The 21,349-nt window shown below is 58.8% G+C and overlaps 1 protein-coding gene across 3 annotated transcripts; it reads right to left on the bottom strand.

The window, feature by feature from the left end:
* Window positions 1–403: 403 nt before the first annotated feature.
* Window positions 404–19,555, bottom strand: GRK2 (G protein-coupled receptor kinase 2). 3 transcript variants are annotated; one of them, XM_072758496.1, is made up of 22 exons: window positions 19,505–19,555; window positions 19,118–19,248; window positions 9,162–9,238; window positions 7,328–7,401; window positions 7,115–7,216; window positions 6,932–7,006; window positions 6,744–6,805; window positions 5,901–5,952; window positions 5,496–5,587; window positions 5,023–5,122; window positions 4,850–4,928; window positions 4,630–4,760; window positions 4,263–4,357; window positions 4,038–4,145; window positions 3,771–3,837; window positions 3,393–3,493; window positions 2,790–2,856; window positions 2,615–2,710; window positions 2,300–2,462; window positions 2,021–2,157; window positions 1,790–1,903; window positions 404–1,678 (listed from the first exon to the last, which is right to left on the bottom strand). In XM_072758496.1, the coding sequence occupies exons 2-22, from the start codon at window positions 19,228–19,230 to the stop codon at window positions 1,514–1,516; spliced, it is 2,070 nt and encodes a 689-aa protein (XP_072614597.1). In that variant the 5' UTR covers window positions 19,231–19,248; window positions 19,505–19,555; the 3' UTR covers window positions 404–1,513. The 3 variants fall into 3 exon arrangements, with proteins under 3 accessions (XP_072614597.1, XP_072614596.1, XP_072614595.1); XM_072758495.1 differs by having other exon boundaries at window positions 19,499–19,544; XM_072758494.1 differs by lacking the exon at window positions 19,505–19,555 and having other exon boundaries at window positions 19,118–19,355.
* Between the last annotated feature and the right edge of the window lie 1,794 nt (window positions 19,556–21,349).

The raw sequence follows: 21,349 nt of genomic DNA, 5'->3' as shown, positions 1-21,349 counted from the left end.
GAGGTCCAAGAGCTCAGAGGCTGCTGTGTGGCCCCAAGAGCAGAGGTGGTTGTCTGCCTGGAGGGTGTCCTCAGCACAGTGCCTGGTGAGCCGGGGTGCTAGCTCAGTCAGTCCACATGCAACACCAGGCACTGAACTGCAGGCACCTCTCTCTGCTTCCCTGGACAGTGGGCAGAAGACCCCTTCTGCTCCCTGAGGGTGGGAGGATGAGCTGGTGGGGTAGGAGGAGAGTGGAGCCCCTTGCCCCACCCCAGAGAGGGCATGGGCCAGGGCAGGCTGGCTCCAGATGCCTGCTGTGACAATGGAAGGGAGCTGGTGCCACCAAGACCCTCTTTCCTAGGGGCCCCAGCCCAGTGGTAGCTGAAAATGGTCACTGGGCACAAAAGAATCGGACACAGCCAAGTCAGGCACCATTTTTTATAAAAACGCATAGTCTCATTTTCCACTCTTTAAAATCACATTCAAAAATCGGCAAAGGAACGCCCCAGGGGGTGAGTAGATGGGAGGGGAGGGTGTGCCAACCCAGCCCCAGGGGGAGAGGGTGCGACACCACACACGGCAGCGCGACTGGCACAAGGGGGCATGCGGCGGGCAGGATGGCACCCTGTGGGCAGTGGCATAAACGGGATGTGGGGCTACGGGGCTGGACAGCCCGGGAGGCACACTGACCAGCCAGGGGTGGCGAGAGCTGGCCCCACCTGGCTCCTCTCGCTGTGCTGCCCGGCCTGTCCAGGCTGGTCCCCCATGGTCCCAGGCACACAAGGCCTGGCCTGGCCCAGGGGGCAGGGGACCTCGGGGCCAGGCAAGGCCAGTGTAACACAATCCACAGCTGCCTTTCTGTGGTCCCTGAGCCCGGGCGCTTGGGGTGGAGGAAAGGGGTACTGCAGGGAAGGCAGCGGGACTTGCTGCCAATGCCACCCTCCTGGCCGAGCCCCTCAGCGTCCAGGGAACTGTGGGAACGGAGGCAGCCAGTGACACAGGGGTTCTTCCCGAGCAAGGGCACCAGAGCTCAAGTCACTGCTGCTTGGCCCTGGGGTCGGGGAGATACTGGGCCCCTCCTCCACCAAGTGGCTGGAGGACACGACAGTGCAGGACTATGCCCCTGTCGCAGGAGGGGCTGCGGTGGGAAAATTCAAGTACTATCCCTGTGCTGCAGCCTCCCCTGGAGTAGGGGGCACCAGGCCACCCTCAGAGCACGGCCCAGGGCCTGAGGGGGCACAGCTCAGTGTGGCATCATCCCTGGGGAAGGGCCAGGAGGGCTGCCGGTCTCCTCTCCACACGAAGACACCAGGAGGGGAGGCCCCTGGAGGGGCAGGGCTAAGGGCAGCTGGACAGTGGCTGGGTTGGTGGCGGCAGGAGCCAAGGCAAGCGGGCCCCCCCTGGGGGCTGGGCCAGGCTGGGGCCACAGGAAATCACAATAATTACAAAATAAAACCTTTTCCGCTTTGCGGGAAAACAAATAATAAAAATTCGACAAAATAAATTAGAGGTTTATAAAAGGCGGGTGGGCGGGTCAGAGGCCATTGGCACTGCCACGCTGGACGAGCGGCACCTTGCTCAGCTCCACAACGGGTGAACGTGGCTTGTTCTTCATCTTGGGCACGCGCTGCACGAGCTGCTGGGCCTCGCGATAGGCATCGCGCAGCTCCTTCTTCCACTGCACCAGCTCGGGGTCGCTCTGCAGGGCACCCAGGGGCAGGGGGCTGGGTGTCAGGCCGGAGTGCTCCCCAGGGCACCCTGAGGCTCTGGTCCCAGTCTGCCCCACCGACTGGCCCCTGGCCCCACTCACATCGCACTGCAGCACGAATTGTTTTCCGCCTCGGATCTTGAGAAGGAGGCACTTGCGCTCCTTGATCTGAGTCTCCTCCACGGACTGGATCTCCTCCATGGTCAGCAGGCTCTGCTGCAGGGTGGGAGGGGCCGGGCGGGGCAGGGCGGGGCGGTGAGGGCACAGGACAGGCCAGCCAGCCCCCCTCCCCCCATCCTCTCTTGCGCCCCCGGACCCCAGCCTTCTTCTTACCGGGGCCTCGCCCTCGCCCCGCCACTCCAGCCGGTTGGGGAACAGGTAGAAGTACCGCCGCTGCCACTGAGTCAGAAAGGGGTTGCCCATCTTGGACATGTAGCCGTGCATGATGCAGTCCTTGCCCAGGGCATAGTCTGACACGAGACAGGGAGAGGTGGACTCAGCCAGGCCGGCCGGGTCGGAATCCTGGTTCGGCCACTCTGGCCGTGAGCTCCGGTGGCTTCCTGAAATTGGAGCCTATTTCTCCACTCTAAAGCGAGCAGCGGGCAACCTCACCTTCCTCATGGCCCAACTGCTTATTTTTGGTTTTCTTGCGGGCCTCCATTCGGTCCGTTTCAGCATTGATGGTGTCAAAGACTGTCTCTGCCACTTCCTGCTGCCACCGCTCAGAGATGGTGAGGGGAAAGTTGCGGTAGAGTTCCTGGTCACTGTCCAGCAACTTCGGGGAGCAGACAGGGCCATCCATCAGCCATGGGCCTGCCCACCCCCAGCCAAGGCATGTTTGGGCAGGGGCCTGAGGCCCAGTAGCCGACAAGAGCCCTGCAGGCCAGGATCAGGGCTCAGGTGGGAGAGGCCAGGGCACCCCTGTACCTTGATTCCTTTTGTGTCCTCCTCATCAAAGGAACCAATGTCGAAGGCATCAGCAGCATTCACCTCCCCTCGAGGGGGGATCAGCGGGGGAGGGTACTGCAGCAAAACAAAGGCTGGGCATCAGCACCGGGCAGGGGCTCCAGGGTGCCCACCTGGCCCCGACCCAGGCCGGTACCTTCTGTAAGAAGACCATCTGCCAGTCCAGGGAGCGGAAGAATGGGCTCTCCTTCACCTCCTGAGCCCTGTGGGAAGACGCGGGTCAGGAAGCTGGGGCTAAGTCTGGGTGCTGGAGCAGGGGGCCCAGGCTAACTCCCAGGGTGACGATTCTCTTGCTGTCACCTTGGGCAAGTTCCTTAAACCTTGGCCTGTTTCCTCATCTCTAAGATGAGGAGACCAACAGTTCCCACATCATAGGGCTCTTGTGAGTTTTCATATTTGTAAATCTTGCAACATCATGCCCAGCACTTAGTAAATGTTTAATAAACATAAAAGGCTCTTGTCAGCATCATTATCATCACCATCTTTGTTGCAGGGGCTTTTCTGGAAGCCGGTCCCCAGCCAGCTCCAGCAGCTGCGACCCCAGGCAGCCATCCCCCCAAGAACACTGGAAGGGGCTGGTTATGTCCCACCCTGTGAGCCCCTGGAAGGTAGCTGGCACCAGGAGGGGGCTCCAGCAACAGGACATGGCCCGCATCCTCAGGCTGGCCTAGCAGCATGCCCACATGACCCTATCAGGGAGGAAGAGCCTGGGACTGTGGCCCTGGTCCTGGGCACTCACCCTCGGCCCAGGCAGCCTAGTCTCCGGTTGACATCCCTCTGCAGCAACCCCTCCAGCAAGGAACGGAGTTCAGGGGAGAAGGAGTCAGGCAGCTCCACAGCCTGCAGGGAGGAGCAGACGTTGGCAGGGGCCCAAGAGGAGTCCTGGCCCCCAGCACAGAAAGAGACAGGGCATAGCTTCCTCACTCACCCCAGCAGGCATGTTTGTTCTGACAACACAGGGATGGGGAGCCTCTGGGGCAGGAGGCCAGAGTAAGGATGAGTGGCCCGAGTTTGTTGTTAGTTGGTAAGAACCAAGAGTCCACAACCCTAACAGACATAGGAGACCCCAGCCCCACCACAGCCTCCCAAGGACTCCACCCAGCCTCCCTACACTCACCATTGTCAACGTCATGCGATCGATCTCATGCTTATCTTTGGTCTTGTGCTGCCGGAAGGGGCTGTGCCTGGGAAGAGACATGCAGTCAGAGGACAGGAATGGGGAAACTGAGGCAGGCAGCCACAATGATCTTCACCGAAACCCAGGGATGGTGCCACCCTAATACTCAGGCCACTGTATGCTCCCCTCCCCTAGGCCTCTAACCTGGACAAGGAAAGAACTCCTCTCCATTCCCTCCCACCCACCTGCCTGGGAAGGCCCACTTACCCCCGCAGCAACTTGAAAAGCATGCAGCCCAGGGAAAACCAGTCAGCACTGCTATCGTAAGCCACACCCTTCTGTAGGACCTCAGGGGCCATGTACCCGTGGGTGCCCCTATGGAAGTAAGGAGGTGAGGCCGTGAGTGGGCCTGGTGGATTGTGTGTGTGTCTGTGTGTGTGTGTGTGTGTGTGTGTGTGTGTGTGTGTAGGAGGTAGGGGGCTGGGCACTCACACGCTGGCGTGGGGCTTCTTCTTGGAGAAGTCACAGGCCAGGCCCAGGTCTGAGATGCGCACGTGGCCATGCTCGTCCAGAAGGATGTTGGCTGGCTGTGGAGGAAGCCTAGTGAGCTGCCTCTGGGGTGGCTCAGGATAGGGTCTGGACAGGTAAGATGCTGCCTAGGTTACGATCCTCATTCTTGAGAGTTAGGGGGTCCAGGGGCAAAGCCCCGGGAGTGGGGGATCTTTTCCTCCTTCCCCCAATGACAATGTGAATCTAGAAAATGGCTTGGTGGTAGGGAGGGAAGGAAGGCAGCAGCTGGCCAGGTCCCAGAATGCCCCCTGCCAGGTGTGCTGAGGGGCTGGTGGGGCCAGAGCCTTACCTTCAGGTCCCGATAGACCACGAAGCGGTTATGCATGTGCTCCAGGCCCAGGATGATCTCGGCAGCATAGAAGCGCATATCGGCCTCAGAGAAAACCCCGTGCTGGGACAGGTGGTAGTGCAGGTCCCCACCTGAAGAAGGCAGCCCCGCAGGGTGGCACTCAGCTCCTGGGCCCAGCCCCCAGCCCCATGGTCCAACTGGGGCCAGGCCACACACTCACCATTCATGAGATCGAGAATGAAGCTGAGCTTGTCCGGCGTGTGGAATGCGTAGGACATGCAGACAATGAACGGGCAGTCCTAGGAGGACATAGGAGGGGAGGTCAGCAGAGGCTGCACCCGGTTCCAGAACCAAAGGCTGCAGTAGTAACCAGCCTGAGCCCTCCTGGCTCACCCCAGTGCTGACAAGCGATAGCATGATGCGCTCGTTCAAGGCCAGAGTCTCCCCCTGCTTCATCTTGATGCGTTTCTTATCCAGACACTTCATGGCATACCTGGTGGGGAAGGGGGAGGGTGCTGGTCAGTTAATCAGCCCAGCCGGACCTTCAGAGCCCGGGGCTGCATTTGGGGGGGCAGCAGAGGTGGAGGGGGCAGGCCTCAGGGCTCCTGGAGTGAAGACTAGACACTGCGACAAGCATAAGACACATCAGAGTCAAGAGGGAGAGAGGGCAGGAGCAGGTGCTGGGGAGTCAGGGGCTCTGGGGGCCTGCGGGATGCATAGCAGCACAAAGACAGGATGGAAGGGAACAGTCACCCTCTGCAGAGGTCTGCTCACTCAGTACCTGGGGGCCCCCGGTCCCCATTGACATCCCAGGGGGCCCTCCCCTCCCTCAGGCATCCCACTCGACACTGTGAGCCGGTGCTCACATCTTGCCCGTGTCGGCCTTCCGGCACCCATAGACCTCGCCGAAGCCCCCTCGCCCGATGATGCGGTGCACGCTAAAGTCGTTCATGGTCAGCTGTGGGGGTGGCAACAATAGGCGTCACTGTGGGCTGCCCAGGCCCTGCCACTGGGCAGACACCCAGGAAGCAGGGGGCCAGTCCCATGCTGGGGGGCAGGAGTCCCCATATGCAGGGCCACCCACCCCATGCACTTACCTGCCCTGAGCCACCCCCCTCTAGGATTCTGGCACTGACCCCACAGCCACTGTCTTAGGGGCTGAAGGGCAGACTCCCTGGACCTCCCCAGCCCCAACCGAGCCTTGGTGCCTGGCCCTCTGGGGAGGGCAACAGGGAGGGAGCACAGTCCTTCATGCCCACCGGCCCACTCACATGGATGTTGAGCTCCACATTCTTCCACTGGCAAAATCGTGTGAATTTATCACTGTAAGAGCAGAACACCGGGCTTCAATGAGACTCAGGAATCAGGCAAAATGATGCTAGGTGCAAGCCTACTCCATATCATTCTATCGCCTGGGGTCCTGAGCCTCAGTGTCCTCTCTGGGACTACACGGGAAGAGTGCTTGACCAAGTGGGGCCTGGCCACCTGCCTCTGGGTTTCAGATAAGCTTAAAGAAGAGGTCCTCCAGTCTGTTCCAGACTTCTGGCTACCCCATCTCTGACAATGCCCATCCCACCCCTGCTTGCATGCCTCCAGTGGCACAGCACTCACTCGCCTGAAGCTCTCACTCCACGGCTGGGCAGCTGGGACTCTAAGAAAGCTGTTCTTGACATCAAGCTGAAATCGGCCTACAACTCCCACTCACCAGGCCAGCTCTGGCCATGAGGCTATGGCCATGAGGGCCATAGCAGAGAACAGTGTGCCCCTTTGTGTCCACCTCAACCGTCACCCTGATGCTTCTCAGCCTAGGTGGGCCCAGCAAGGTGCTAAACAGTCCATGAGAAGGAAGGTGGACTAGGTGGTCCCTCACTCCCTGGAGAATCGCCTGGGACAGGCTCAGAGATGCCTGGTGCTAAGAAAGGCAGGGCAGGAGTGTGGAGAAGGTGATGGCTGGGAGCCTGTCTGACCTGAGGAATGTTGCACAGGGCCGTGAGTGGGCCAGGTACCCGAGTGCCCCTGGCTGAAGCAGGCTGGCTTCTCTCCCACACACCATCCACACCCCTCTCACAGTAGCCTCCTCCTCCCCTTCCCCCTTACACGTGCCCCGCTCTCACCTCTCAATGAATTTCTGGAATACATCCCCTCGGAGGTTCTGACAAATTTCTTCGATGTATGGCTAAGGGAAGAAGCTGGGGTTTGGTGACTGAGCCAGACTAAAAGCTGACCAGACTCTGTGACCTCAGCTGCCCAAGGATGCCCCTGGCTGGGCCAGGAAGTAGTAGGGAATAAGCCCAGTACACACCTGGAAGAGATCTGGAGGCACCTGTTTCTTCACCAGGTGGCCCTGGACGTGCTCGGTAGCACTTTTGGAGAAGGGCTAGAAAAGACAGAGGTGGTTGTGAATTCTCTGCAGGGTCCTTTCTTTCCACCCCAACACCCAGGCCAGTCTGGGCCAGCACCTGGGTCTAGGCCTAAGGACACTCACATGTGAGCAGGCCAGCAGCTCCTTCATGATATAGGTGTCGAAGACCTCCCGGCTGCGAGCCAAGCGTTCTTCTTCTGTCTCCAGCTTCTCATATTTCTTGATCTAGAGGACAACATCCCCACAGGCGGCATGAAGGCTCCAATGCCAGGCATCTTGCAGATTCAATGAAAACAGCCCAACCTCCTCCCCTCTCTCCAGGCAGCCGGGCCTTACCTCCTCGTAGAACTCCACCAAGGGCTTGGCCTCCTCGAGATGTTTCAGGCAAAAGTCTCGGAAGAGCAGGTACCCTGAAAACCGGGGTGTCAGGTCACACAGAGCCCCACCCCCTGAGGCCTTCCATCATGGTGGGCAGCATGGGCTTGGGGCCTCCTGAGCCCGAAGGAGGAGATAGAGGTGGTTTCTGCCCCAGGCAGGGACTGGGCAAGGCGGCCTTAAAAGCTGCCACCAACTGAAGATTCTCAACTCTGGTGTAAGGAGTGCCCGTGTCTCTAGCCATCCCAGAATCTACTTTGTCAGGCAGTGGCTGGAATGTGATGGGCACGCAAGTGAAGCAAAGGCTTGGGGCTGACTCTGGCTCCAGGGCCTGGACCTGCTGCTTGAGGGCAGCACCCGCATGGGGCAGGCCGAGTGGCTTCCCAGGGGGCACACACCCCTCTCCCTGGACCCCCTCCCATATCATGCCCCCTCCACATCTGGCTGCTTTTCATAGCAGCCCTGAGAAAAAGTTATAGAAACAGACTTTAGGGAGGCCTGACAGGTGGGCCTGAGTAGAACCTGGGGCTCTTCTGCAATGGCAGGTCCTGGGAAAGACAGGCCGGGGGTGGCTTCTTGAAGGGCATAAGGCCACTGGTGAAGGTAAGAGGTAGGACGAGCTGGGGGAAGGGCTCCCAGGAATAAGACCCCCCACCCCGGACAGGCCAGGCCTCACCCCTTCCAGGTAATGGGGGCCTGAGGCCTGGCCCCAGAGCAGCCCTGGAGGTTCAAAACAGAAGAGCAGTTCCCACCCCCTCCAGCCTGACATGGGTGACCAGGCTTATGTTGGGTGGCTTCCATGCCTCTTTGGGGGCACTGTCTGGGCACCTCTACCAGAGCACACAGCCATCACCTCTGGTAAAGGTGCCCTGGCCTTTGAGTAACTAGTGACCTGGGTTTCCCAGTGGGCAAGGGGCTTTCACTGAGGTCACCTCATCTAGCCTTCCAACAGACCTGAGCAGCAGGGCATCTGATTCCTAATTCCCAGGTAAGGACACCAACAAGCTCAGAGATGTGAAGTGATGTGCCCAAGGTCACACAGCACAAGCCAGGGACCCAAACTATGTTTCATAATATACTGACTCCCCAAGACTGATCTCCAGTGCTTGATCTGGCCAGGCCAGGCCAGGCCAGGCCACTCCCATTTCAGAGCTGAGATCCTGCTCTCTAGAAGACCAGATCAGAGACATGTGCCTCTGAAGGCTGCTTCCCTGGGATCCACCCCAACCCAATCCTGCCCTGTGGGCCAGGTCTGTAGTCCAGATACTAGTAAAACAAGGGCACTGGAGTAGGAGGATCGGAGGGGCCGGCCAAAGCAGGTTGCTCACAAAGAGGGCCCATGGGGGAGGGGGTGGCGACCACAGCTCTGGCAGGCGCCACAGGAAGGGCCCCGCCCCTTCCTGTCAGTTCTACCAACGGCCCAGAGCAGCTGTGCCTGGGCCAAGGGGAAGCTGCAACTCTCAAAAACAAAAACCCCAAGGAGGAACTTCCCCGGCAGCCCTGGAAGACTGCTGGGCCCCCACCCCCCTTCACAGGGCTCCCAGGGCTGGCAGCCAGGGGCTGGGAGGCCCAAAGGGTCATGGCCCTAGCAGCCTTGCTGCCATCCTGGGAGGCGGGGTGCTCGCTGGTGCCCTGCCCCATCGGCTCGGAGGCCAGACCTCCAGGGAGAAAGGACAAGGATGGGAGGCCAGCCAGCTGGGGTGGGGTCAGGAAAGCAGCCCCTGCCTCCCAGGGCCCGGGCAGCTGGACAGTGGTGGGAAGCCCTTGAGGCTGGCAGAGCTCCTCATGGACTCACCCAGCTTCTGGGAGAAGATCTTCTCAAAGGTCACCTCGCCCCGGTCCTCCAGGTACTTCTGCATGACACTGCGGATGCTGAAAATGGGGGGCCTTGGTGAGCCAGAGCCCCCATGGCTCCTGCCAGGCCTGCTGGCCCCGCTGCCCTGGATGCCCGCTGCTTCCTCTCCCAGAATCCAGAGTGTCACTGCTCCCTCTGGGAAGGCAACCACCAGCCAGGGCCTTCCCACTCAGGCTCTGTCCCTAAAAGCCTGGGTGGCCAGCAGGTGGCTGCTCAGGAGTTTGGTCCCGGTACTGCCTCATGCTGGCTTCAGGAACCTGGCCAACCCTCAAAAGCTAGGCCTCACCATCAGCAGATGATGGGTAACCAAAATGGGCCTATCTTTACCATATACTACTGCTTGGCCATAAAGTGGGATGAAGCACTGATGATACATGGAAATGCTACCAAACAGATGAGCCTGAGCAGGCTAAGTGAAAAAAAACAAGAATTACAAGAGGCCCCAAGTTCTATGACTCCACTTAATCGCGTGACCAGACCAGGCAAATCTATAGACACAGAGAGCAGATTAGTGGGGGCTGGGGGCCAGGGGCCAGGGGCCAGGGGCCAGGGGCGAGAAGAGGAGTGATAGGTATGGGGTTTCTATTTAGGATGATGGAAATGTTCTAGAATGAGGTAGGGCACAGGTGGCACAACACAGAGAACATACAAAAGCCCCCTGAATTGGACACTTTAAAATGATGACTTTTATGTTATGTGAATCCTAGCTCAAGTTTTTTACCCAGTAAAAACAAAACAAAAGCCAAGCCTCAGTTCCTGTGTCCCTAACATCTGATTTTAAAATGTGCCCCCTACCCCTGGGTTACTTGGGAGGGCAGCAGGGGAGCGGCTGGCCAACGTGACCACCCAGCACTCCCCACCAGAAGAGCTCACCCTCAACACTAAGCTATCTGGGCAAGTAGCATGGGGCTATCTTTCATGCCTCAGACACACCTTGCTGCCCCCTCCTACACCTTCCTGGGCCACCGTGGTCCAGCCCCACCAGTGCCTGTCATGATGGCTAGCTGTAATCATTCTGGCCTTCATGAGCCCGGGCTCCTGAGAAACACTCCCAGCCCTATACTGAGGACCATGCTGGGCAGACACACCTGAGCCTGTGCAATGCTCACACGGCCTGTAGGATATGTGGGGCCACTGATAAAAGACACTGCAACTGGCTAGGACCAGTATAAGAAAGTCTGGGCTCTGCACCCCTGCCTCACTGCATCCCTTCTAGAGCCCAACGCGGATCCACCAAGGCCTGCTGGACATCATTGACTAGAAGTTTCCATGGGCCCCTGCCCTCCAGGCAGTCCCTCTCAGGGCCCAATTTCTACATCTGTGATTCTAAGACATCAGACAGTGTGTGACAAAGCCTGATGGGAGCCACGCAGGAAGGGAAGAGTATTCTGGACTGTCAGGAGAGGCTGTGTGGAGGAGGAACTTCACTGGGTTCCTCAGTGCAAACCAGATGTCAACAGGTGGCAAAGCCCAGGGCAGATGGGTGGATGTGGGGACAAGCAGGGGAAGACCAAGCCAAGGGTGAGCAAGAGGCTGTCAGGCAGAAGGGAACTCGGCAGAGGACATTTGAGGAGCTTGGTCCAGAGCAGACAGTCTACTAGAGGCACCAAGAGGAGGAAGCCCAGGTGATGACAACACACGGGGGATGACCAATAAAGAGGGAAAGAAACAGGGTGGGTGGGAGCAGGCTCAAGCCATCAAGTAAGCAGAAGAACTGACTGGGCCAGCCGATGGCAGGCCAGGCTGGCCAAAGTTCTGCCCATGAAGAGGTGCCTGAGGTGAGAGGGCTCCTAGCAGGGCCAGTGCTGTCAATGAATGCTGCCCAGCCTCTGGGGGACCCCTGCCCTTTCTGCTCAGCACTCTCCTTCTACGATGGTCTGGGTGGAAGCCCAGGCTCCAGCTCTCCCAAGCCTCTGTTCCAGTTTGAGCCACACAATGTAACAGGGGAGCATTCAGAGCTATTGTAAGCAAGGTCCTTAAGCAGTGACTCCCTCCCCTGCACCCCCACCCTTGAAAGCTGGAAGATGCCATGACCTCCTCTAAAAGCTGTCGCTAACAGGAAGACAGGTGCTAATGACCAGGACTGCTGTCCTATGTCCCCATCCTCTGACTCCAGCCAATGAGAGTAGAGTTCCCGGCTGAGGGCCAGTGGCTCAGTGGCCCCTTGCTGCCACTTCAGAGCTGGTTCCCCTGGGGAAAGCAAAGATGGCTCCAGGCAATGTGCAGGGCCTCCAAGGACAGCATGTGGCCCTCACCAATGCCGATGCTGGCACACACCAGCTCACACCCACCAGCCTCCAGCAAGAACATCTCTGCAGTCCCCTGGGACTCACAAGCACTCAAGAAGCAAGGCTAGATTCCAAGGCCCGCTCTGTGCTTCACACACGGCAGAAGCTTGAAAAACCTGCCCTGGGGCCTCCAGATGAGAGACTGGAGCCCTACAGTTCCTCTCCCTGTGAGGGAGCACGCAAGACCTCCGTTTTGGAGGGCAGTGGTACCAGGCAGGGGTGGGCCAGGGTGCGGCACAAGAGCAAGGGCCCAGTGCAAGGCAGCAAAGGCCCGGCAGCCAAGAGTTAGGGGCTCGGGGCCTTGGGAACCCTGGAAGGGCCAAATGGCTGAATTTCCCTGGGAAGTGGACCAGGAAGGCTGGATCACCACCCTTTGGTTCAGCTCTTGGCACTCCATGCCTGCACCCAATTCTGTGCTTTGGATTTGGACAATTCTGAACAAAGTAATAAAGTGGGAAAAGATATCACAAACATCAATCCTCCATGGAGGCGAATGGTCAGATCGTGGTCAGTTGCGGTAAGGAGGGATGCCCAGATAGGTGGGTGACAGGCAAAGTGACTGCAGCCTGTGAAGGGTGGCCCCAGTAGCCAGCTGGGCATGATGCATGTGATAGGCACCGGGAAGCCCTCCTGAGCCCCAAACTGGCTTCCTGGGAACCAGTGAGACTGGCACCAGCTTAGTAATGGCAATACAACGGGAATGCCCACCACTTCCCACCATGGGCCTTGGCGACCCCAACAACAGCTATAAACTAGAGTCGCTAGGGAACTACACTCTTGACCAGGGACTGCAGACGAGGGAGCCAGGATGGGTGCTTCTTGGGGAGCCGGCCTGCGGCACAGTCTTCTCCCTTCCCAGTGGCTTTGTTGTGGGCTCAGCCCAGTAAAGAACAGAAAGTGGGGCCCGGGTGGCCAGACCTTGCCTCCCCTCTGAAGCTGTATGGGATGGTAACAGCTCTCTTCCCAGCCCACAGCACTTCACTGTCTTCCTTAAAAAGAAAAAATGTTTTCTAAATAAAATAAACACCCCCCCCCCCAAACACGAGATCAGTCTGAGCAGAGCCGTTGAATGGAAGGCCCCCAAAGCGACAATGTTAGGGTTTCCTGTCTGTTCTCGTGGGGCTGGCAGCCGAGGGAGCTGGCAGGTCAGAAAAATGTGTTACGGACATACTCTCACCAGAGTGGCAAGTACAGGCTGGCATGGGAGCGGCGGCAGCCTCCTGGGCTGGGTCACCTTGGTCTCCAACACCCGCTCCCAGATACTGGTGGAGTCTAGAGTGGCAACCAGCCCAGAGCAGCATTCCTGCCCCCACCCAGGCCAACAACGCCGATATCTCAGAGCACATGGCTGCCAGATCAACTCCGGGTTGTCAGGAGAACCAAATGCCTGCATCTTCCCCGCCAGAAGGACCCTAAGGCTCCCAGCCTCTCTGGGGAAGGGCCTCAGCCCCAAATTCCAAATGGCTCTCCTCAACCTCCCTCCCTCGAGGCCACGCCTGGTCACAAACTTTTAAATGCCCAGTTTCCTCATTTGTGAAATGAGGATGTCGACAAAATGCTGAATTGCCACCACCACGCTGGCCATTTAAAAAGCCTGAGGACACAGCAGAACTGTCCCAAGATGTCAGCCTTGCTGCGAGTGCTGTCAGCTCAAGACCCCTCCTGAGGGCAGCCCTCTTCCTGGGATTCCACTGCCTGTGCCTCTTCTAGAACACCATCCCAAGCTACTGGGTCTTGTGCAGGACTCTGTTCCACACTTCCCAAGCACGGAGAGGGTGCGGCCTACATATGGCCAGGGGGCCTCCTGAGTCAGGTGAATGGCTGCAAGACCACCCTTCTCACAGACCAGCCTCACACACTCATGCTGATCAGGTGCAGGGGCCCGGGGGGGGGGGGGGTAGCAGAGCCTGATACCTGCCCCAAGAGAGTAGCAAGGGCCCCTTGGCAGGAGGGCCTGCCCTGCCATGACAGGGAGCTGCCAGACCCTGCTGCCTACAGCCAGGGCTGTTCTCTCCAGCACCAGCTGCTCTGAGGAACAGGCCAAGCCTGACACTGAGGTAGAGGGCACATCCTCCCTCCCAGCCCGGAGTGCGGGTAGGGGTGACAGGAAGGCAGTGAGGGCTGTGGGGGAGAAGTTCCGGTAGCTTCTGGAACCACGTGTTTCAGAAGAAAAGCAAGGTCCCTTACTGTGTGGCATAGAGGCCTGATGAGCTGACCTGGGCCCTCACAGGTGACTACCACAGAAGGTCAAAGACAGTAGCTTGTGTGTAGACTGGGAGAGAAAGCAGGGGTCAGAAGCAAACACACTTGTTTTGATGGTGAAGAAATCTAGGCTAGAAGCTGAGCAGCTTGCACAGCATCCCACCCTGCATTAGTGGCCAGAAAACAAGAAAGCGTCCAACTTTCCCTGAGAAAAGTTGTCCCACCAGGCAGGAGCCTCCCTTCAGCCTCTTCAGGAGTTGGATGCAGGGTCTCAGGGGACCCCAGACTCGTGCCCCGGCTGCCTTTCCCTCCATCCCCTGCCAGTGCTGTGGGCAGCGGGCAGCATCACTTCCAGGAGCCTGGCAGGCTACGGGCAGCTTTGGCCAGCACCTGCCAGGCCGGGGCCCTGGATCCTATCCTATGCTATGCTATGCTATGCTATGTCACACAGGGATGCCAGAGTCATGAAACCCCAGGATGGAGTGAGCTGGCATGGGGGCCACAGGCTTGGCGGGTCTGGTGCGGCCACACCTTGAACAGCCATGCTCCGGGAAAGGCCAGTTAACAAGCCAGTGGAGGAGAGGCTGTGGCTGTGGCTGCAGCTCCTCTGTGGCATTTCCAGGAAACCTGGCACGGAGGTGGCAGCAGTAGGAGGAAGTCCCCTGGGGCTTCTTATTAATATTTCTCAATGACTCTCCCTGGGGCTCACAGTGTCCTCAGAGCTCAAGAACAGGGGAAAGCCGGAGCCCTGGGCCTGGGAAGAAAAGATGACACCCACCAGGCAGCACACACACATAGCCCCTGCACACATCTGAAGGAACAAGCCAGGGTTCCAATGCTGCGGCAGCCACAAAGTGGCTCCTTGCGGGATGTGCGGAAGGGGGCATACTGGCAGCTTTGTCACATGTCACCGATTCTATACTAGCACAACACGAGGACCACACCCTGCAATTTACTGCTATTATGCTAAAACGCACCAAGAACAAAGTTCTAGGGCTCCTTGGCCCATAGTTCCCAGGAAGACGCTGTCCCCCACCCTGGCCTGGACAGCCTCCAGGGTCCGAGAAAGCCCCACTCAGAGATGGAGCTGCTAGCACTTCAACACCAGAAAACGCACTTCTGCAACCCTGCTCCTCTGCCCACATAGATGCTACTCTTTGAGGCAGCAGTGATGCAGAGAAGGAAGGTTATTGTTTTGGAAGAAAGCTGCAGCCAAATGGGTCGTTTTTAGGGTCTCTTGTTTGAAACAGATTAGCGATAACTAGAACACAAGTCTGTCTTATATAACCAGCAGAGGACAGTGGTCCCTCGGGGCCTCAGGAAGAAGGGGGCAGGTGTGATGGAGGCTGTGCGTTCCTCAAAGATTCTCACATATTCCTGGCTTTTGCTGTTTGTTCCAAGGCAGGAGCATAATATCCTGGAAGCACCCGCCGTGCGCACGCAGCCCCTGGGTGCCCGGGGCGGGGAGGAAACGCCGGCTGCAGAGTGCCTACACCTGACGTCACCGGGAATTTACTACTAGGAATTGATCGTGCATTAATAGGACACATTATTCCTGGTTTGACAGAGCCCAGATTCCCCTGCACAGATTCCAACCTGTAATGCTCACACTCCCTTCAAATCCACTTACTGAGGGAATGGCAGGAGGGCGAGCAAGCGACTTAATGACAAAAATGTGAAACCATGCGCTCTGGAAAGGAGAACGAATGGGAAAAGACATCCCAGAGACCCATTCCTGGGAAGAGCAGGGGCTTCAAAGGCCCAGAGGGAACGACTAACTGCTGTCTGCAGAAAGGATCATCTTGTTTGGGGGCTGGGGAGCTGAGGAGAAGAGCTGCTACTGGGGTGGAAAGTTCTGGGTAAGGGTAAGACTGGGAACAACAGGGCTTTGCTGGTGATGGAGAAGTGGAGGAGGAAGGGAGGAAACCTTCCCCTGTACCCCTTTTCCCCCCCCACCCCCAAATCAAGGACAGGAAGTCCTGGAGGCAAAGAGTTAACAGGAATGAAGAAGAAGCAGAGGAAGAGTGGCCGGGTCTGGGAGACAGGCAAGCCAGAAAAGGACAGGAAGGAGGAAATCCATGGTGGGGGAGGGACCAGGAAAGAGCCAAGAAAATCAGAGACTGCAAGAGGCACCGGCTCCGGCAATCTGCTGCTGGGGCTGCCGCTGTCCCCAGAGAGGGCAGGGGTATCTCCTGGGGCCGCCCAAGCTAGGCTCCTCAGCCAAGAGCCCAGAGATTAATTACACTCGGCCTCCGTGGTCATATTAAGCAAATGACAGTAATTACAGGACCGCTGCTGGTGAAGGGAGACAGCAGCTCCTTCAGGGAGAAGCACAGACCACAGGCCCAAGAGCCGGGGGAGCACTGAGAGGGCATCTGGGAGCAGCCGGCCCCTGGCTTCACCCCACTGGGAAGGGAGGCGGGTGCAGTCAGGAAAAGAGCAGTGCTGGTGTCCCAGCGGGATCCAAAGCCGGGTCCCTCTGGCTTCCGGCTACACGACTCTGCCTCGCTCCATGAGAAAGCAGAGAAATGGGTGTGTTTCCTCAGATTCTATAGGGTGACAGAAGGGGAGGACCTTGTGCCAACTCAAAGTGGCACTGTGCCTACCTGCCAGCTCTTGTTCCTAGCTCTGAGAAGTCAGAGCTGATGCCAGCCCCCAGCTCTGGGCCAAGCCACAGCCTGGGCGCCAGCTGCAGAGAGGCTGCCAAGATGGACCACCCCGAGGCAGGAACAACTCCAAATGGCACCTTGTCGTGGATAGACCACGACCTTTCTCCCTGACCCCGACCTCACAGGTGAGGGGAAAACATAACCCCAGGCAGGAGCTGCCTCCTCTAGGCACCAGGTTTGCCAGAGCAACTCTGCTCTGTCCCAGATGGCAGGGGCCAGGGTGCTGAGCCTCGTGAACCAGGGCAGCTGACAGCAGAGGGGGCTGAGGTCATGGAGCCCAGATAGTGGTTCCCTGGACACGGGATGCCGGAGGGGGGGTAGACATGTATGGGGGCATGTGGGGTCCGGAGACCTGAGTTCAAATTCCAGCCTGCTTCTAGGACTCAGCCTCCTCCCCTTCCCCAGCCTCGGTTGCTTCAAATATTAAATGGGAGAATACCACCTGCTGTGCCTGCTTCCCACAGTTGCAAGAGGAATAAAATGGAGTGAAAACCGCTTTGCAAACTGGGAAGCAGAAGGCAAACGTGAGAAACAGTCATTGTGACCTTCCAGAGCAGGAGGCATCTAGCCCACCGGGTGTGTGAAGCACAAAGTAAAAGGTGGCATGTCCTCTGAAGTAGGAGAGGCCTGGCCTTAGCTCACTGACAGGCACTGCCAGAACTTCTAACCATCTCTTAGATGTGGGCAATCTATCCAATGTTGTGCTGCTGGATGGTAACTCTGTTTGAGAACCCATGGCACCTGGCTCTCAGTCTCCTGCTGTTCCCCAAAAACTGACTCACAGGCTGGTTTCAGGCATCATATAGTCCTGACGTTTCTTGAGCAACTATTACATGCAATGCATGGCCCTGTCAAGCTCACAGGTTGGTTTTTGGATCAATTGAGATGACAGATGTCATAATAAATAATAAATTATTATCACTTCTACCATCATTCCTATCAGCGCCATCACTACCACAGATGGTAAAAGGGACAGGAAAAGAGGAACAGCTCGTTTCTCAGGGTTCTAACACCTGCAGAGCCAACCCAAGGCGGGGCCCCATCAGGAGCAATGCATTCTGGGGAGAGATTACCCAAACACAGAGAGTTCCAGAAAACGCTCCGCCTGACACTTTGTAGAAGTCCAACCTGCAGGAGGGTCTCAAGGCCACAGCCACCAAGGAGAGCCGCTGTGAGTCCCAGAGGTTGACTCTCTGTGCTTCCTCCCTCGTGGCTTTGTCATTTCTGAACTCATTTTTTGTTCTAACTGTCACTGCTCCCTGGACAGCCCCCAGCTGACAGTCAGCCTGGTTCCTGTTTTGAGAAATCTGATTGCAAACGTCTTAGAAAAAAAAAAGGGGGGGGGGGACCTCAACGGCCTTTTCAAAATGCAGACCAATTTTCCTCTCCCAGGGTTGGTGTTCAGTCAATCCGAAACCCAGTGAACAGGGCACAGAGAAGGGGGCCAGGGAGGTAGGCATGGCACTCCTTGCAGCTTTGGGCTCTGCCTCAAATACTTAGGGCACCAGAGGGTCCCAACCCCCATTTCATGCTATCCACATTTCACAGATGAGAAAACTGAGGCTCAGAAACAGGAAGGGACTTGCCCGAAGTCACATGACACGACCACGGCAGTGAGGACAGGCCCAGGTTCCCAGGCCAACCAGGGTTCCAGCATGCCAACTCTCGGGTATGAGCTATCACAGTGGGCACACAGCTCTCACCCATGCAGAATGGTCGGGCGCCGGCTGAGGCCTGAGTGGTAGACATGATGTGGAAGTGGAAGCCAGAAGCCCTGACCTGGTGACTGGGCACCATCCTGGATTACCTGGGACACTGGGCAAGCCACATCTGGGGCTTCGGCTTCCCCACCTGTTCCAAGGAGACAAAACCGCACCTGTCCTATCTGTTCACAGGCTGCCAAGGGACCCAAACAATGAGAAAATACTCTAGAAGCCATAAAATGCTGGACAAGCCTCAGCAGTGGTCCATATCCTGAACAGAATGTGCCTACATCCTGAACAGTTTAAACTTTGATACCAGGTGCAGTGACATCAGTTGTCTCACAGAGAGGTGGCAGCCGTGGTCCAGCTGCTGCAGAGGTGCAGGGATATCCCCTGGCAAACAGCACCCACAGGGCACCACATACAGGGCGCAGCAGGGGAGGAATTCGAGGACAGAGGGGTAGTGGGTGCCTCCCGGCCCCCCGACCGGGCTGGGGCACACACCACACCCTGCTCCCCACCACCAACCTGGCCCCCAAAGCACTCTCAAACCCTACTCCAGCCGGTGACCCACCAGAAGGGTGGGGGAGACCGAGAAGACTTGCTGTCTCCCCCAGACCTCACGCAAGTGTCGACCCGAGGGGGCTAGGGGTGGGGGCAGCGGAGCCCAAGGCAGGGTGCTGGGAGTCGGGAGAGCCAAGGGATGGTGATGTAGTCAGGCCAGGTAGCCGGCGGCGCGCAGACGGGGGGCCCCTGTGGGGAAGGCAGGGGCGCGGGGCTGAGGAGGCGAGGGCAGGCGGCGGCAGGGCAGGAGGCGCTGCACGGCTCGGGGGCCGGGGCCGGGGCCGGGGCCGGGGCCGGGGCCGGGGCCGGGGCCGGGGGCGGGCGCTCGGGGTTCAGGTGCAGCGGGTCTGGGGCTCAGGGGTCCGTCGGGGCTGCCCACCCCCGAGCGGAGGCTGGGGTACGGGGTGGAGCGGGGGCGGGGGGTCAAGGGCCGCGGGTTCGGGAGCGGGCCCGGCCGGCGGCCGCCTCACCTGGGCTCGGGCAGCAGGATCTTCTTGCTGGCGCGCGCGGCCGGCGTGGCCTTGCTCTTCTCCATGGCCATCAGGTAGCTCACGTCGGCCAGCACCGCCTCCAGGTCCGCCATCTTGGCGGCGGCGGCGGCCTCTCCCGCCGCTCCGCTCCGCTCCGCTCCGCTCGGCGCGCTCGGCCCGGCCCGGCCGCTCCGTCGGCCTCGGGCGCCGCCGCCCGCCTGGCCCCGCTCGGCGCCCGCGGCTCCGCTCGCCGCGGCTCACAGGCGGCGCCGCCCCATGGCGCCGGCTCGGGCCCGGCCCCGGCTCGCTCCGCTCCCGCCGGGACTGCAGTCGGGCCGCCGCCGCCGCCGCCGCCGCCGCCGCCGCCGCCGCCGCCGCCGCCCGCGCCCCGGAGCCGCCGCCGCCTCCGGCCCCGCCTGCCGCGCACAGCGCCAGCGAGCCCGCAAGGGGCCAGGCGGGCAGGCGGGCGGCGGCGCCCCCTGGAGGCCGCGCGGGCTGGCCCGAGGCTGACCCCGCGGCCGCGCGAGACCCTCCCCTGGGCCCGGCCCGGCCCGGCCCGATCCGACCCCGACCCGGACTTGGACCGTGACGCTGACCCCAGGACCTGGAATCCGCCGGGCACCCGGGACCGAAGTAGACCCTGGGCCCAGACCTCAGCCACAATTCGGATCCCAGCTCGGATCCCACTCTCCACAGTAGACCATGGCCCTCAACCCCAGACTGCGGCTTCAGAACATGCTCTTCGGAACTTGGCCTTCAGACCCGGGACATAACCCCTGACTTCTAGACCGTGGCCGAAGTCCACGACCCGACATTAGACCTGGATAACACTCCTGACCCGGGCCTCCAGACAGGACCCCAATCCCAGACCTTGGGCCGCTGTCTTACACTCTGTGACAGACATCACAACCCTTTGTCCTGTACCCCTACCACCCACACACTGACCTCAGACCCCCCAACAGAACCCCAGATCTAGTTTTTGGACTATGACCTCAAACACTGATCCCATCCTGGTTACTAACCCCAACTTTGAGTCCAACACCAGACCCAGACCATGATCATGACCCTAAACCCTGGACTTAGGAATGAGGACCAGACCATCTACCTCAAACCAGAGCTCCAGACCCAACATCAGGAACTCTGAACACAGACCCAGGACTGGGATATCCAACCAGGGACCCAGTCTGGACCTAGAACACCTAACAGGTCACCATAAATTTGGAGCTTGAACAATTGCAGTCACACTCCAGGCCCTACCCCAGCCCCATTCCCCACCCCTCCTGCTTTTGACCCAGCTCTTGCCTCAGGATTCCTATGCAGGACGAGGGAGTCTGCTCCAACCCCCACTCTCTGTGGACCAGCTTGTAGACCCAAGTCCCTGGCCTGCACCCCCACCCATCCATGAAATCCTTATGGACTCATCATGATTCCACAACATGGAATCAAACCTCTCTCAGCCTGGGAGGACATAGGAGTATCAGTGCTGCCTGGTAAGGGAAACTCACTGTACCAAGAAGACTCTGGGGGTGGGGGTAGGAAGTTTCATGTGTCTCAAAGCAGCACCCCCTATCTCATCTCAACAGATGACAAGATCCCTTCCCAGCCCTGGGCACATGGGGCTCAAGCCTCATGCTGTTCATAGGCCAGGATCCAGGAGCCTTTTGCAAAGCAGAGTTCCCTCCTCTGCGCGTTTCTCAGGCCACCTGAGATCAGAACCAGAGCACATCAGAAATAACAAGGTCCCTTCTCAGTGGACAACACTACCATCCTCCCAGATACTCAGGTCAGAACTCCAGGCATCATCCTTAATACTTCCTTCGCCCCTGGCCTAATCTCTCACTGCACCCTCTAGTTTGGCCTGAGAATCTTCTTAAACCTGCCCACTTGTCAGGATCCCCTAGTTGCTGCCCTGATGCAGACCCTGACCAGAGACACCTCTCCCAAATCTAGACCTGATGGAGTTAAGCATTTTGGGAGCTGCTGAGAGTGGGGAGGGGGGCAGGGAGTCCTAGGCTGTGTGTGTCTTCTTCCCTGGCTAATGACTGCTCATCCACCTCCCACCAGGTAGCCTCCCCCAACTGCCTGACCCCAAACTGTGCACATCTCCAGTTATTTTTTTTTAAGATTTTATTTATTTATTCATGAGAGACACTGAGAGGAAGAGACATAGGCAGAGGGAGAAGGAGGACTCCATCCGAGGACCCTGGGATCACGCCCTGAGCCAAAGGCAGA

Source organism: Vulpes vulpes, chromosome 5 (assembly GCF_048418805.1).
Source record: "Vulpes vulpes isolate BD-2025 chromosome 5, VulVul3, whole genome shotgun sequence".
NCBI lineage: Eukaryota > Metazoa > Chordata > Mammalia > Carnivora > Canidae > Vulpes > Vulpes vulpes.
The sequence above is the reverse complement of the archived record's forward strand: the minus strand, read 5'-3'. Positions and strand labels throughout refer to the sequence as shown.